This window comes from Balaenoptera musculus, chromosome 1, assembly GCF_009873245.2.
Source record: "Balaenoptera musculus isolate JJ_BM4_2016_0621 chromosome 1, mBalMus1.pri.v3, whole genome shotgun sequence".
Taxonomy (NCBI): Eukaryota; Metazoa; Chordata; class Mammalia; order Artiodactyla; family Balaenopteridae; genus Balaenoptera; species Balaenoptera musculus.
The window spans coordinates 81,473,029-81,487,042 of NC_045785.1; the positions used below are offsets into that span (position 1 = coordinate 81,473,029).

At 36.8% G+C, this 14,014-nt stretch overlaps 1 protein-coding gene across 11 annotated transcripts in view; it reads right to left on the reverse strand.

Moving 5' to 3' along the window:
* Positions 1-14,014, reverse strand: part of EVI5 (ecotropic viral integration site 5) — a 227,345-nt gene that overhangs the window by 128,178 nt on the left and 85,153 nt on the right. For all 11 annotated transcript variants that reach the window (XR_005019724.1, XM_036850975.1, XM_036850955.1 and 8 more), the window contains 5 exons: positions 13,150-13,224; positions 9,369-9,494; positions 7,763-7,906; positions 6,739-6,828; positions 6,536-6,633 (listed from right to left, as the gene is read on the reverse strand). Coding sequence is in view for 10 of the 11 variants with exons in the window: in XM_036850975.1 (XP_036706870.1) it covers positions 6,536-6,633; positions 6,739-6,828; positions 7,763-7,906; positions 9,369-9,494; positions 13,150-13,224 (533 nt within the window). In the remaining variant the exon portion in view is untranslated. The remainder of the gene's footprint in view (positions 1-6,535; positions 6,634-6,738; positions 6,829-7,762; positions 7,907-9,368; positions 9,495-13,149; positions 13,225-14,014) is intronic.

Consider the following 14,014-nt stretch of genomic DNA (forward strand, 5'->3'; position numbering starts at 1 on the left):
AAGGGGTTCCCAGTGGACAAAGCAGGGACAACTTGAGAGTAATGGACTATAATTCACCAAATAAAATAAGACACAGTGGACTTCCCTGGTGGTGCAGTGGTTAAGAATCCGCCTGCCAATGCAGGGAACATGGGTTCCATCCCTGGCCCGGGAGGATCCCACATGCTGGGGAGAAACTACCGAGCCCGTCCACCACAACTACTGAGCCTGCACTCTAGAGCCCGCGAGCCACAACTACTGAGCCCGTGTGCCACAACTACTGAAGCCCATGCGCCTAGAGCCCGTGCTCTGCAACAAGAGAAGCCACGACAATGAGAGGCCCAAGCACCGCAACAAAGAGTAGCCCCTGCTTGCCTCAACTGGAGAAAGCCCATGCGCAGCAACAAAGACCCAACACAGCCAAAAAATGAAAACAAACAAATTAATTAAAAACAAACAAACACAGGGCTTCTCAAAAACCAGTCTGAAAACCACCTAGTAGTTCTTAAAAAAAAAAAAAAAAGACTCAGTGGATTCACACAGATATAAATAAATAAATAAATAAGCAAGCAAGCAAGCAAAGAGATAACTAAAAAGAGAAAGAAGGGAAACCTCTTCCTTACACTAGAATGCCAATTAATAAGGAAGGAATGAGGGAGTTGAGACAATCATAAACAGAGCCAAATATGGGGAGGGAAAGTTAGGTAAGGAACAAGATATTATATAATCTCAAAGTACCTTGACACAAATTACTGACTCATAAAAGAAAAAATAATAACTTTATAGTAGTGAAATCTGGCAGACATCACCTTAACCAAGTGATCAAAGCTAACATCATCTTCCTTAAGAAACTGAAAGTAGAGCTACTGTATGATCCTGCAATCCCACTCCTGGGCATATATCTGGAGAAAAACATAAGCTGAAAAGATACATGCACCCCAATGTTCATAGCAGCACTATTTACAATACAAGACATGGAAGAAACCTAAGTGTCCATTAACAGATAAATGGATAAAGAAGATGTGGTACATACACACTATGGACTATTACTCAGCCTTAAAAAAGAATGGAATAATGCCATTTGAAGCAACATGGATGGACCTAAAGATTATCATACTAAGTGAATTGAAGTAAGCCAGAGAAAGCTAAGTAGCATATGATATTGCTTATATGTGCAATATTAAAAAATGATACAAATGAACTTATTTATAGAACAGAAATAGACTCACAGACATAGAAAACAAACTTATGGCTACCAAAGCGGGGAGGATAAATTAGGAGTTTGGGATTAAAATATACACATTACTATACATAAAATAGATAACCAACATGGACCTACTGTATAGCACAGGGAACTATACTAAATATCTTGTAATAACCTATAATGGAAGAGAATGTAAAAAAAGAATATATATATATATACATATATATGTGTGTGTGTGTGTGTATATATATATATATATATATATCTGAATCACTTTGCTGTACACCTGAAACTAACACAACATTGTAAATCAACTATATTTCAATAAAAAATTAAAAATAAATAAATTGATTTTTTTTGAAAAAGGTAACATCATCAATATTGAGACAAGCCAAAATTGACGAGAAGACACAATATTATTGGTATACCTGCCAAAAATGTGCAACCTGAATCTAATAATGAGGAAATGTTAGATAAACCGAAATTGTGGGATCTTCTACAAAATAACTGGCCTGTACTCTTCAAATATATCAAGGTCGAGAAACACAAAGCATTGAGAGAGCATTTCAGATTAAAGGAGATTGAACTGACACTATTTACAATACAAACATGGAAGACTTAATGCAATACACGGGACTTCCCTGGTGGCGCAGTGGATAAGAATCTGCCTGCCAATGCAGGGGACATGGGTTCGAGTCCTGGTCTGGGAAGATCCCACATGCCGCGGAGCAACTAAGCCCGTGCACCACAACTACTGAGCCTGCGTGCTGCAACGACTGAAGCCCACGCGCCTAGAGCCCGTGCTCCGCAACACGAGAAGCCACCGCAAGGAGAAGTCTGCGCACCACAACGAAGAGTAGCCCCCGCTCGCCGCAACTAGAGAAAGCCCGCATGCAGCAATGAAGACCCAACACAGCCAAAAATAAATAAAATTAAATATTTAAATAAATAAATAAATAAACAAATTGCAATATACATCCTGGAGGGTCTGGAGTGGATACAGGACCCAGGGGGTAAGGGATTAAGTGTGGGGAGTGGGTAGAAGTTGGGGATGGGAGGAGGAGATTGTTGTAAGGAATATTATTGGGACAAGTGATAAAATTTGAACTTCTATTATGGATTAGAATACTATTGTATCTATGATAATTTCCTGATTTTGATTAACTGCTGACTTCAGTTTAAAAAAAAAAAAAAGCTCTGTTCTTAGGAAGTACATATTCAAGTATTTAAGGATAAAGGGCACAATATCTCAACTTACTCTAAAATGGGTCCTCCCAAAAATAATGGGTATGGATTTTACTTACACACACACACACATATTATTTTATTTATATATATGCATGTGTGTGGGGGGGGGAGGAAAATAAAACAAATGGGGCAAAATGTAAACAATTGGTGAATTTGGATAAGTGGCATAAGGGAGTTCCTTGTAGTATATTTGTAACTTTTTAGAAAAGTTTAAAAGGATACCAAAATAAAAATTACAACAAAAGAAGCCAAAGGCTAAGACTGATTGCTTGCAACATTCATATCTTAAAGAAACCTCTAAACCACATGTGAGTGATTAGTGAGCAGCTGAAACACGGCTAATAGAACTGATTTAATGAATCTTTAATTCTATTTAAATAGCCACACACAGGTAGTGGCTACCATACAGGATAGCACAGCTTTAAATACCCCTAGGTTCCCACCACGTTTCAAACTTCACTGCCTACTACACTCCCATTTGCCTATGGTACAGTCACACTGGCTTTTTACTGTTCTTAAACATATCAATCATTCTTATTTCATTCATTACATTTACTGCTCTCTCAGCATGAAATATACTTGCCCAGATAACCACATGGCTCCCTCTCTCACTTCCTTCAGGTGTCTGCTCAAATGGTGCTTTATCAGTCTGTGTGCCCTGAGTTCTCTATCTAAAAAAAGCACCCCATCACTTCCATGTCCTTCATCCTCCTTTACTTTTCCTTCATGGCACTGCCACTGATGGACATGATACTGTATATTTGTTCAGAAGCTGCTCCATTTGATTTTTCTCACTTTGCTCTCTCAGGGCACACTCCTTCTGGGGCAAGTCATTCTGAAATTGTACCTTTTGTTTGGAACTCCAGAGGTTTTTATATCTCAAAGTCAGTCTTTTGCACTTCTGTAAGTTCCACAAAGGAGGAACTCCCTCTCTGTAGTCATCATTTAACCCCAGCAATTGGAAACATAAGTTCTTCAAAAGTATACTCTGGTGCCCTCTCCTTCAGAAAACAACCTGAATCTTCATCTTCTGCCATCCTCCTATCCAACCATGTCAGTGGTCTTCAACTTTTTTTCTCATGTACCTGCTAAAAGAATGTTGCCCCTTATATACTTTAAAGAAGTCTAAAAAATTTTTGTTACTTAAGTGCCTACAGTTGCAAAGGATATGATTTATATATGCTTAAATTTTTTCACTAAAACTTTAAATGAGATTTATTCAATTTATGGATGTCTACTCTATAACCTAAGCAGCAAAGGCAGTCGCTGTTACTAACCAATGAGTCAAATTATATTTACTTTCTCTATCACTAAAGTTCATGTTCTTTTTCAACTCAAATAAGTATATGTTAATACATAACCCCATAACCACCATTCTATTTTTCAATTCTAAATATAAGCAAGATAAGGCAGCCTTGCCAAGCATTTGTCAGCTGGATGAAATAAGAAGCTGCTCCATTTGATTTTTCGTGCTTTGTTCTCTAAGGGCACACTCCTTCTGTAGCAAGGCATCCTGAAATTGTCCCTTTTGTTTGGTACCCCAGAGATTTTTATATCCCAAAGTAATGTACCACAGTAAGAACTGGTGTGTGACAGGTTTGCCTTACTTTTATAAAGTGGTAGAAGGCAGACTGTAAAAGGGGAGCTAGAAAGGAGAACAAAGATACTGTAATGAAGAACAAACCTGACTCCAAATTGGATCTATTCCTTTAGCTCTAACCTTTGAGTTCTGTTGCCTGTTCTTAGTTATGCTGGTTCTGCACCTTTGTAAAAGGATGTTGCCTATAGCCTAAAATATACATGAGAGCCCATTCTCAAGGCTCTGCCTCCCAGGCTTGATCTTTAAAAGTATCAATATAACACTTTTCCATTCATATAGAGATAAAAAGTTGCAGAACAGAGAACAACATTTGTCTTGTTGAGGGCTGACAGGAACATTGTGACTAGACTCAGGTGGACAGCTGCAAGAACAAAGGATTCTGGCACCAAGAAGTCTGCAACAACCAGCTACACACTCTCTCCTTTTAGTATTAAAGAGACCTAAATCCTAACTCAGGTAAAACGGTTCACTGGGACACCAGCCCACCATCTTCCTGGTCTTCTGGCTTTCCAAATAAAGTCACTATTCCTTGCCCCAACGCCATGTCTCTCGATTTATTGGCCTGTCGTGTGGCGAGTACTACAAGCTTGAACTCAGTAAAAATACCTCTACCATAGGAATATTATCAGGGCAGATAAAAGTTAGGAAAGAATATAAATGGAAACTGAAAATCTAGTTACCATGCTCTGAACATTTTCCTGGGCCCCAACAGACTAGACTGTGTATGCAGTTTAAAGACACATAGGCTAGGCATCTCTTACATGTTATATTAATAACATGTTATATTGACATCTACCAGACTGTAAATGTAATAGCCTATTTACTTCTGTTCTGCCACCATCCTACCCACAGGAAGTTTGAACCTTCTTCAGAGCCAGGTCCAAGTCTAAGTTCATTACATTTTGAGAGTGATACTTAGTAGAAATGGAGTAGAAATGGATGACACTCATCTTTTAATACTGATAAAGTATTATTCTCCAGAATATGCATAAACAACTATTAACCACTAAGAAGTAGTCAATGCAGTAAGAAGTAGATACTGCAATAGAAAAGGAAGGGAAGTACCAACAAAAGAAATAAAAAGGAAGGGAAAGAAAACAGAAGCATATTTGTTACGGTGATCTATAATCAGTGATCTTTGATGTTACTATTGTCAAAAAGATTACAACTCGCTGAAGGCTCAAATGATGATTAGCAATTTTTAGCAATAAAGTTTTTTTCTAATAAATTTATTTATTCATTTATTGATTTATTTATTTTTGGCTGCATTGGGTCTTCTTTGCTGCACACGGGCTTTCTCTAGTTGCGGCAAGCAGGGGCTACTCTTCGTGGCAGTGTGTGGGCTTTTCATTGCGGTGGCTTCTCTTGTTGCAGAGCACAGGCTCTAGGCACGCAGGCTTCAGTAGCTGTAGCACACGGGCTCAGTAGTTGTGGTGCACAGGCTTAGTTGCTCCCCGTGGCATGTGGGATCTTCCCAGACCAGGGATCAAACCCGTGTGCCCTGCATTGGCAGGCAGATTCTTAACCACTGCGCCACCAGGGAAGTCCAAATAAAGTATTTTTAAATTAAGGTCAACAGGCAGAAATTGAGATGGCTCCTAAGATTTTATCAATTATAGAACAGAACAGCTTTTTGGTCGGTAATGTCTCAAAATGATGGTGTGATGTGATTGGTTATTAGAAATTTCACAGGTAATTTATTAACAATAATAGTTGAATATGATAAATTGTATTTTTGCAAATTAGAACCAACTAATTTTAATAACATAATTCTTACTCATATTCTAATATACTTTCTGGAGTAGGAATCTCCATGGGAATACGTTGTACATGTTAATGTAATTTCATGTTGCAGCAGCAGAGATACTGAGAACAAGTGTCAGGAATGCTAACAATGACCTCAGGCTAAGATTTATTTAATTGCTGGAAGCTAGAAGAGTAAGAGCTGTTGTTCTTAATTAACACCTTTATCATATTTCAAAAATTAACCTTTACAGGCCAACACTGCATATCTTGAACTTTTATGAAATATATTCAAAGAAAAGTTTCACTAGAAAGTAATACGCAGTAAACAAAATTTTAACTTAATGCATACCTCATGCCTATCTTGCTGGTTATGCTAATCTTGAACTTAAGTGATAAACTGGGATCAACTAAGAGGAAAAGAATGTCAGTGACTTAGACCACACCACAAAAGCGGTTTCTAAAATAACAGCACACTCACATATATACACTTACCAGCTTCCTAATTCTAATCAATGTGGAATGGGAAGGGGAGTTTTAAAAGTAATACACAATAATCCCATGCACCACTAGAGCACTATGAAATTCCAATATTAAATTTAGGTTATACTGAAACCAATACCACCAAATAAAACATTACAGCTCAATAAAATGAGGAGGAAATCTGCACTCACCACTAGAATGTTTTGCTTCTTCCATTTAATTTCCTAAATGCGTCAACAAACCCCCATAACTAAAAAAACAAAATATAAAATACTTACTTTTTCATTTTTTTTGAGTTATACTTGACTTGGTAAGCTGCTTGGATTAATTTGTCTGGACCACCATCAAACTGATGTGGAATGACCTTCTGAAAGTGCTAAAATACAATAGGAAAAACACATAAGAATGACTTAGTACCATTTATTATCAATTAATTAATAGTAAAATCTAGAGACATTCAAGAAATCATGGCCTGGCTTACCTGTAACATCCCTTCCATGTCGAGTTGCATCAGTTCTGCCTGATTCATTTGAAGAAGCGCTAATCCTACCCGAAACACTATTTCTAAACCCTGAGGAATCAAATTATAAAGTCAAATTTGTCTTATTCTTCCAAAACAAAAACTAATCATTCAAAAGAATACTAAGGTAAACATTTAGGGATCTAAACAGAGGTGGGCATACATTTTCTGTAAAGAGTTGGAGAACAAATGTTTTAGGCTTTATGAGCCCTCCCTATGGTTGCTGTCACAAATAATCAACCCTGCCATTGCAGCTCAAAAGCAGACACAGACATCACATCAACAAATGGTCACGGCTATGTTCCAAGAAACTTTATTTACAGAAATAAGTGGAAGGATAGATATGGCATGCAAACCAGAAGAGATCAGTACATGAATCATAGCTTGCTGGCTCCAAACTAACCTAATTTAGCTACATTATACAAACTGATCTTCCCAAGATGTAATTAATAACAATTAATAATATTCTTAGGTGCTCTCTATCACTGATCACCTATCCTTACCTTCCTACCTTCTCACTCAAAATATACAAGACAAAGGATCACTACTACATATCAGTGACAATTAAAAGGACTGCCTGCAAGGTGTTCATGGGATAGAAGAAATTTAATTATACTCATTACTTCTTCCTCTTTGGGTAACAGATGCATTGCACCAATATTAACTGTAAGGTAAATTTTACCCCTCACTAATTCTCACTAAATCAAAAAGGAGGTGAAACAGAGGTCTGATTAAGAGTGTGGGTTCCAGATTTTGAATGCCTACATCTGAATCCTGGTTACTATACCACTTATGTGTCCATAGACGAGCTACTTAATCTTTCTCTAAATATCGGCTTCCTCATCTCTCATCTACCATCTATCAAATGGGGAGATGAATAGTACTGATAGGGTTGTTATAGGATTAAATGAGATTATCCAGGTAAGCAGTTTAGCATGGAACACATGCATCTCCTTTATCGTTCGCCTCATTGCCCGGCTCTCACCTCAGACATAAAGATATCAAATATCCTTGTTGCAACTGGTAGTGGAAAAGTCGTAAGGAAGATAGTCAGAAACCAAGATGATGCATACATTGAGGTGTGAAAACTCTGAGACTGAAAATGCACAAAGAGTTCTGGAAGATGCTCCTGAAGAGATGAAAAGAATTTCTTAGTTAAAACATGGTAAAACTGAGTATTTTAAGCCAGACCATTGTATACATACTGAAGTAGCCGATCGCAAACACAAACATAAAATTTAGGCATCATATGGAAGAGTTAAGAGGCAGAAATTGACACATTCTGGATAGTGGTTATTGTCTGGAAAAGAAAGAAGGGAAAAAGGATGTGGAGTTGGACCTTAAAAAGTTGGAACTTTTTAATGATTAATAAAAAGAAAAATTACAATAAATAAGTAAAAAATTTATATTTCTTTAATCTTATTTGTGGGTACATGGGTATCTGATATTTTCTATACTTTTCTATAAACTATAATATTTCCAAAAAAAATTTTTAAGGGAAAGAAATGTTATCTTGAAATACTTTCAGGTGCTAGCTACCATTGATCGCCTATCCTAAGCTTCCTACCTTCTCACCCAAAATACAGATACTTCAACACTCTAGTAATTCAGAACATAAATGACACATTAACTGAAAATAAACCAAGGGAGTTTAAGGGTGATAAAAATAAGCTTACTAGTTCAAAAAAAAAAATTAAGAATCACCAAGACCTACTTTGTCTTTTACTTTAAAATGTAAAAACATTTTGTATATCCCCTTCGTCTCATCACACACAGAAAAGATAGAGGATTTTAAAATTGCTGTGGGTAAGGCTGCCAGGGAAACGTAGACTTGTGAAAATGGCTCTTATGCCAGCTGAATGATTAACCTATATTCTTAAATTCTGCTTACCTAATTGAAATTTAAGTAAATGAAGAATATTTCTACCATTACATTACAGGACAAAATAGTAAATTTATTTATATATATATAAATATAAAAATTAAATCCAGAAAGATGAAATACTTCAAAGGTATTTTTTACTTGGTTCTGATTCCTCTCTTCCTCCTCTTCACCCTCACACAGTCACTAAGACTCTGACTCTTAAACTAGCAACACAAAAGGATAGAAACAATATTTTTTTTAGAAGATTACAGGCTAGCAAAAAAAGTGATGAAAAGAGAAAGGCAGGGGAGAGGACTGAAAGAGATAAAAGAGACAGTCTCAAAGGAAATGAATTGATGTCAGTGTCCAAATGTCATGAGCTTCTGTAAGAGAGCATAGTCTACGTAAAATAATAGGATACAATATGGCATAATAAAGAAATTCATGCATCTAGGTTATGATATACTATATTTGGCACAAATGCTTAAGGTCTGAATATAAAAACTGTAGTCAAGTTCCAGACTGTGATCTACCTGCAGACAGTGCCTAGCTGGGAAGTAGGTCTAAACTGTGGATTAACCGAACAACAAATGATGATGTGATTAAAACACTGGGCTTTTTTCAATAGCTTTAATGCTTTTAACATTAAATTTGCTTAGTTGTCACTCAAACCAAGATGACAAAAAATATAAAGGCAATATGTTTTTGGTTAACACCACACTTTTACCTGTATCATGCATTCAAACTGGTACATACAAAGGCCTAATTCTGCCATACTTGGTTTAAAAAGTTCACGAAGTCTATAATCTTGCATTAATTTAACAAATACACAGAAAGCTTCTTCTTCTGGCATCTGCATTAGGAGGAAAAAAGCAACATAGGTTAATGTTCTGTGATACGCAAATAAGCTAAATACATTTAAACTAAGTAACCATCCAACTATAAACAATGTTGTTATTTTGGTTTTTATTGTCATTAACTTTTTCTTTTACTGGAGTATAATTGCTTTACAATGTTGTGTTAGTTTCTGCTGTACAATGAAGTGAATCAGCTATATGTATACCTATATCCCCTCCCTCTTGGACCTTCCTCCCACCCATCCCCCCCCATCCCCCCACCCATCTAGGTTGTCACAGAGCACCGATCCTAGCTGCCTGTGCACTATAGCATGTATCCACTAGCTATTTTACACATGGTAGTGTATATATGTCAATCCTGAGTGCCATGTGGTACAATATTAAGAACAATGGACTAGAAATCAGAAGCTTCTAATTTCCCATTCTATCACCGACAATGAGAAGTTAGACAAATCTTACAGCCTCTGAGACTAGCTGCCTCACTTGCCTAACTCATGAATTCAACCAACAAATATTCATTTAAAGCCAGATACTTCTCTCTCTCTCTGAGTATATACCAGTGAACAAAATAAACAGTATCTACCCTCAAGGAGGTTGAACCTTCTAGTTGGGGGAGATTGATAATACATGGAATAAATCAATTAATATATATGTCAGATGGTGAGAAGTGCTATGGAAATAAAACAAAGTATAGCAACAGGGAATCCCGGGGAGCTACACTGCTATTTATATATAGATAGGTCAGGGAAAGTCTCTTGATAAGGTAACATGTAAGCAAAATACTGAAGTAAGGGAACAACTGAGGAAAGAACAGTTCTGGGAGAATAATACAAAGGTCTTGAAATGGAATCACGATTGGCATGCTCAAGGAACAACGAATAGGGGACTACTAAATTAGTAGTAATGTTACAAATGAAAGTATGGTTATGGAGGAGAAATACAGGGAATCAAATTACACAGGATTTTAGAAGCCACTGTAAGGATTTGGACTTTCACCTTAAGTGAGACAGGAAACCTTTCAAGGGTTCCAAGCAGAAACAATATGGCGTAAGTGTTAAAAGAACTTGTAAAATAAGTTTTTAAAAAACCTGTAATTAGAGTTTTAAAGGTTCCAATTTCACATTTTATGTGTAACTCACTAGATAATCATATCAACTAAGATAATGAACGTAAAAGCTCTGTAATAAGAATATGTAGGGACATAACACTTATACAAATTATTTTGTGGTCTTTTTTTTTTGGCCTGCCACACAGCATGCAGAGATCTTAGTTCCCCAACCAGGGATGGAACCCATGCCCCCTGCAGTGGAAGCGTGCAGTCCTAACCACTGGACCACCAGGGAATTCCCATGTGGCCTTTCTTAAAATAAAATTTTCTAATGTTCATTCACTCACATTATACCAGTGTGTTTCAAAAGACAAAACCTCAAAGGGTCTCTAGGCACTCTTCTTACTGAAGACTACTTTTATTAACAATACATTTTTCCTGGCCTTGACACAGCCATGGACAGGAGCCAAGAGTTATTCTTGGCAAAACCCATACTTCCTTCCTTCCTCCCAACATACATAGCCACAATTTTGCCTTGGAGACCATCCTTATTAATCCTGTCAAGCTTTATAGCCCCACTGATTTTTATATCAGTTACTACAAGAAACCCTACATCTCAGAACTCTCATCCCATGTGCTTGGTTCTATTGCTCCCATAATTTAACCCCATTTCCAATATTCCCGAAACCTTTTCCACAGTACTTTCTAAAACTGATAATATGCCATCAACAAAATATCCTACCTATACCCTCAATCTGTTTACCAAATGTTCTTTCACTGTCTTTCTCTAAGTGAAACCTGATTCCCCCGAAGAATACTTCAACACCGAAACCTGGCTCTCTCCTGAGGTGGCTGTTTTCTCTCCCAGAGCACTGGAAGAGGCCTAGGGTAGAGAGGTTTATGTCCCTCCTTGGACCTCAACGCCTCATTGCCATTGCATTAACTACCCCTTCCCTCTGAAACATATACCAGCAGATATTACCCTTTACTCCTCTTTTTTGCAGCATCTACAAACCTCTGGATCAACCCTCAGCCCCAAACTCCACTCATTTTCATGAGGATTAATTCCCTGGCCTAGCAGATCTTTGACTCCTTTCCTCCAATGATCCTGGCAGGTAGTTACTAGTGCAGGCTCTAGGGCCACACCACCTGAGGTTCAAATCCCAGAGTGATACTTTTAAAGTATGAATCAGATCACATCACTCCACTGCTCAAAACACTCTAGTGCCTCCCCATATCCTCAGTAAAAGTCAAAATGCTTACAAGGTCCTACATGATGTGGCCCCTTACTACTTCTCCAAACTCATTGCCCACAACTACCTTCCCCTTTCCACTTCTCCCTCCACCCCTCAACTCCAGTCACAGTGAGAATGAGTCAATTTATCTTCCTTTTTTGCCTTCTAAGAACTTCTTCTCCTCTGAATATATCAAATAAGTCATTCCCTCTCTCCTCCGCAATAGCACTGATATAGAAATTGGGAGAAGGTTTTAAAAATGGTGACATTTAAAAAAAATAAGTTGAAATGATTGAATAAAAGACCAAAAGGAGGTAGAAAAAATACTATCACTGGGTCCCTCTCAACAAGATTGAAACGATAGTCACAAAATGAAAAAGTGTGACACCAAGTAAAATATAAATATGAAGAACAATCACCCAGTTGTTTTACAGTCATTCCTTTTATTATAAAGAAATTTGCACACTTGAGTCTTACAGCGATGTGTTGCTACATACCTCCTCTACGAAACTGAGTTAATAAGAATCACTGAGTTCTGAACTCAGTGCAGAACTGAGTTGCAAAAACAAGACTCAAATGAAGTTATCTCCAAGGTTTCTTTTCAGATCATATTTTAGTCTGAGACTAAATATAGAGTATGATAGACTTTTTTTTTAATTTCAATAAGGCTGAAGAGGTAACACAACATGCTATTTCCCTTCAAAGCTATGACTGATCGTCCCTGTCCTTGACTTCTGAAAACACCCCACCCAAAATAAGTCACTGCCAATGGAAATACATGTTATATCCCTAGGGCAGTAAAAGTGACTGAGTACCTCTATTTTAGAGCCTATAGTAAAACAGGCATAACAAGCCCTCAGCTCTGTGACAAATAAAATTACTGTATAAATTTCCAAAGACATTGTACATCATAAGTAAGATTTTCTTTTATTTTCTTTCTTTTTTTTTTTTTTTTGTGGCTGCACCGCACGGCATGTGCGATCTTAGTTCCCCGACCAGGGATAGAACCCGCCAGGGAAGTTCCATAAATAAGATTTTCATACCAACACTTTAATCAGTCCTCCTTGACTGGGAAAAGATTATTCCTCATTGAATACTGACATTTAAGTTAAGATTTAAAAGTAGATACAGGCTTTAGTAGAATATTACGGTCCAAATGTAGGTAAGGTGAAATTTGATTTAGTGGCAGGATATCTATTGTATGTTATTTTCAACACTTTTAATTTTAAAATGCAAACTAAATGTTACTATTTAGACTATGTTTAGGGGGAAATACCCAATATCCACTTACTAAAACAAGGATGATTTTTAAGTTCTCCAACTTTAATAAAGAACTTAATTGGACATTTAATACTTATACTAACTTACCTGCATAAGCAACAATCCAACTATAAAAGCACTTCCTTGACAGTAACCAACCTCACGATCCACTAAAGAATATGCCTAAAAAGTAAAAAATGTTGTTCAAAATACTTTATTTAACATGATATATCATACCTTCCTTCTCTAAAAGCCTAAGGACAGTAAGAAGGTGGATTAAAGACCATTTATTTTTTTAGAGAAGCTCTTGCTTGCTTTGTTGTAGATGTTATCCTATCCTGTAAGTATTTTAAAAGCGAATGATTTATTACATAAAATTTTATTTTGATGATTTCCCAATTAGCAACTGACAGCTCCGAAGGACAAGAAAATAAAGGAATTTATACTCAGGAAAGTGACAAAGCTTAAAAATCATTAAAAATATATATCTGACAAAAATCAAAACTAGAGTAGGATGAAGGTAAAGCACTGATAAAATTGAAATGATTTAACAAGAAATCAATATTTCACGGAGGTAGCTAGAAGGAAAAGGAATTATGCAAAGGGAAAAGGCAACATTGGAAAAAAATTACAATGGCGCACACTTTTAAGGGCTAAGAGCTCTTAGCAATGCTGGCCACAGCAAGCAAAAAATTTGCTCCCAGACTGTGAAACTCATAGAAGGTGAATTATTCATTTTCATGGACGATCTTCTCTATGGTATGTATAGTGATTTATAGGTTATTTGATTTCACTCAACTAATACCAAGCAATGTGAGGAATTTTCTAAGAGTTCTCCAAACTAGACAATAATCTAGCGTCAGAATTAAAGCCAAAATTATGCTAAAGTCAAATTTATTGCCAAAGCAACTGATTACTGGGGTGAGAGTTCATACTTCATTATGAGAAATGTTTAATTTCAACCTCCTGAGAA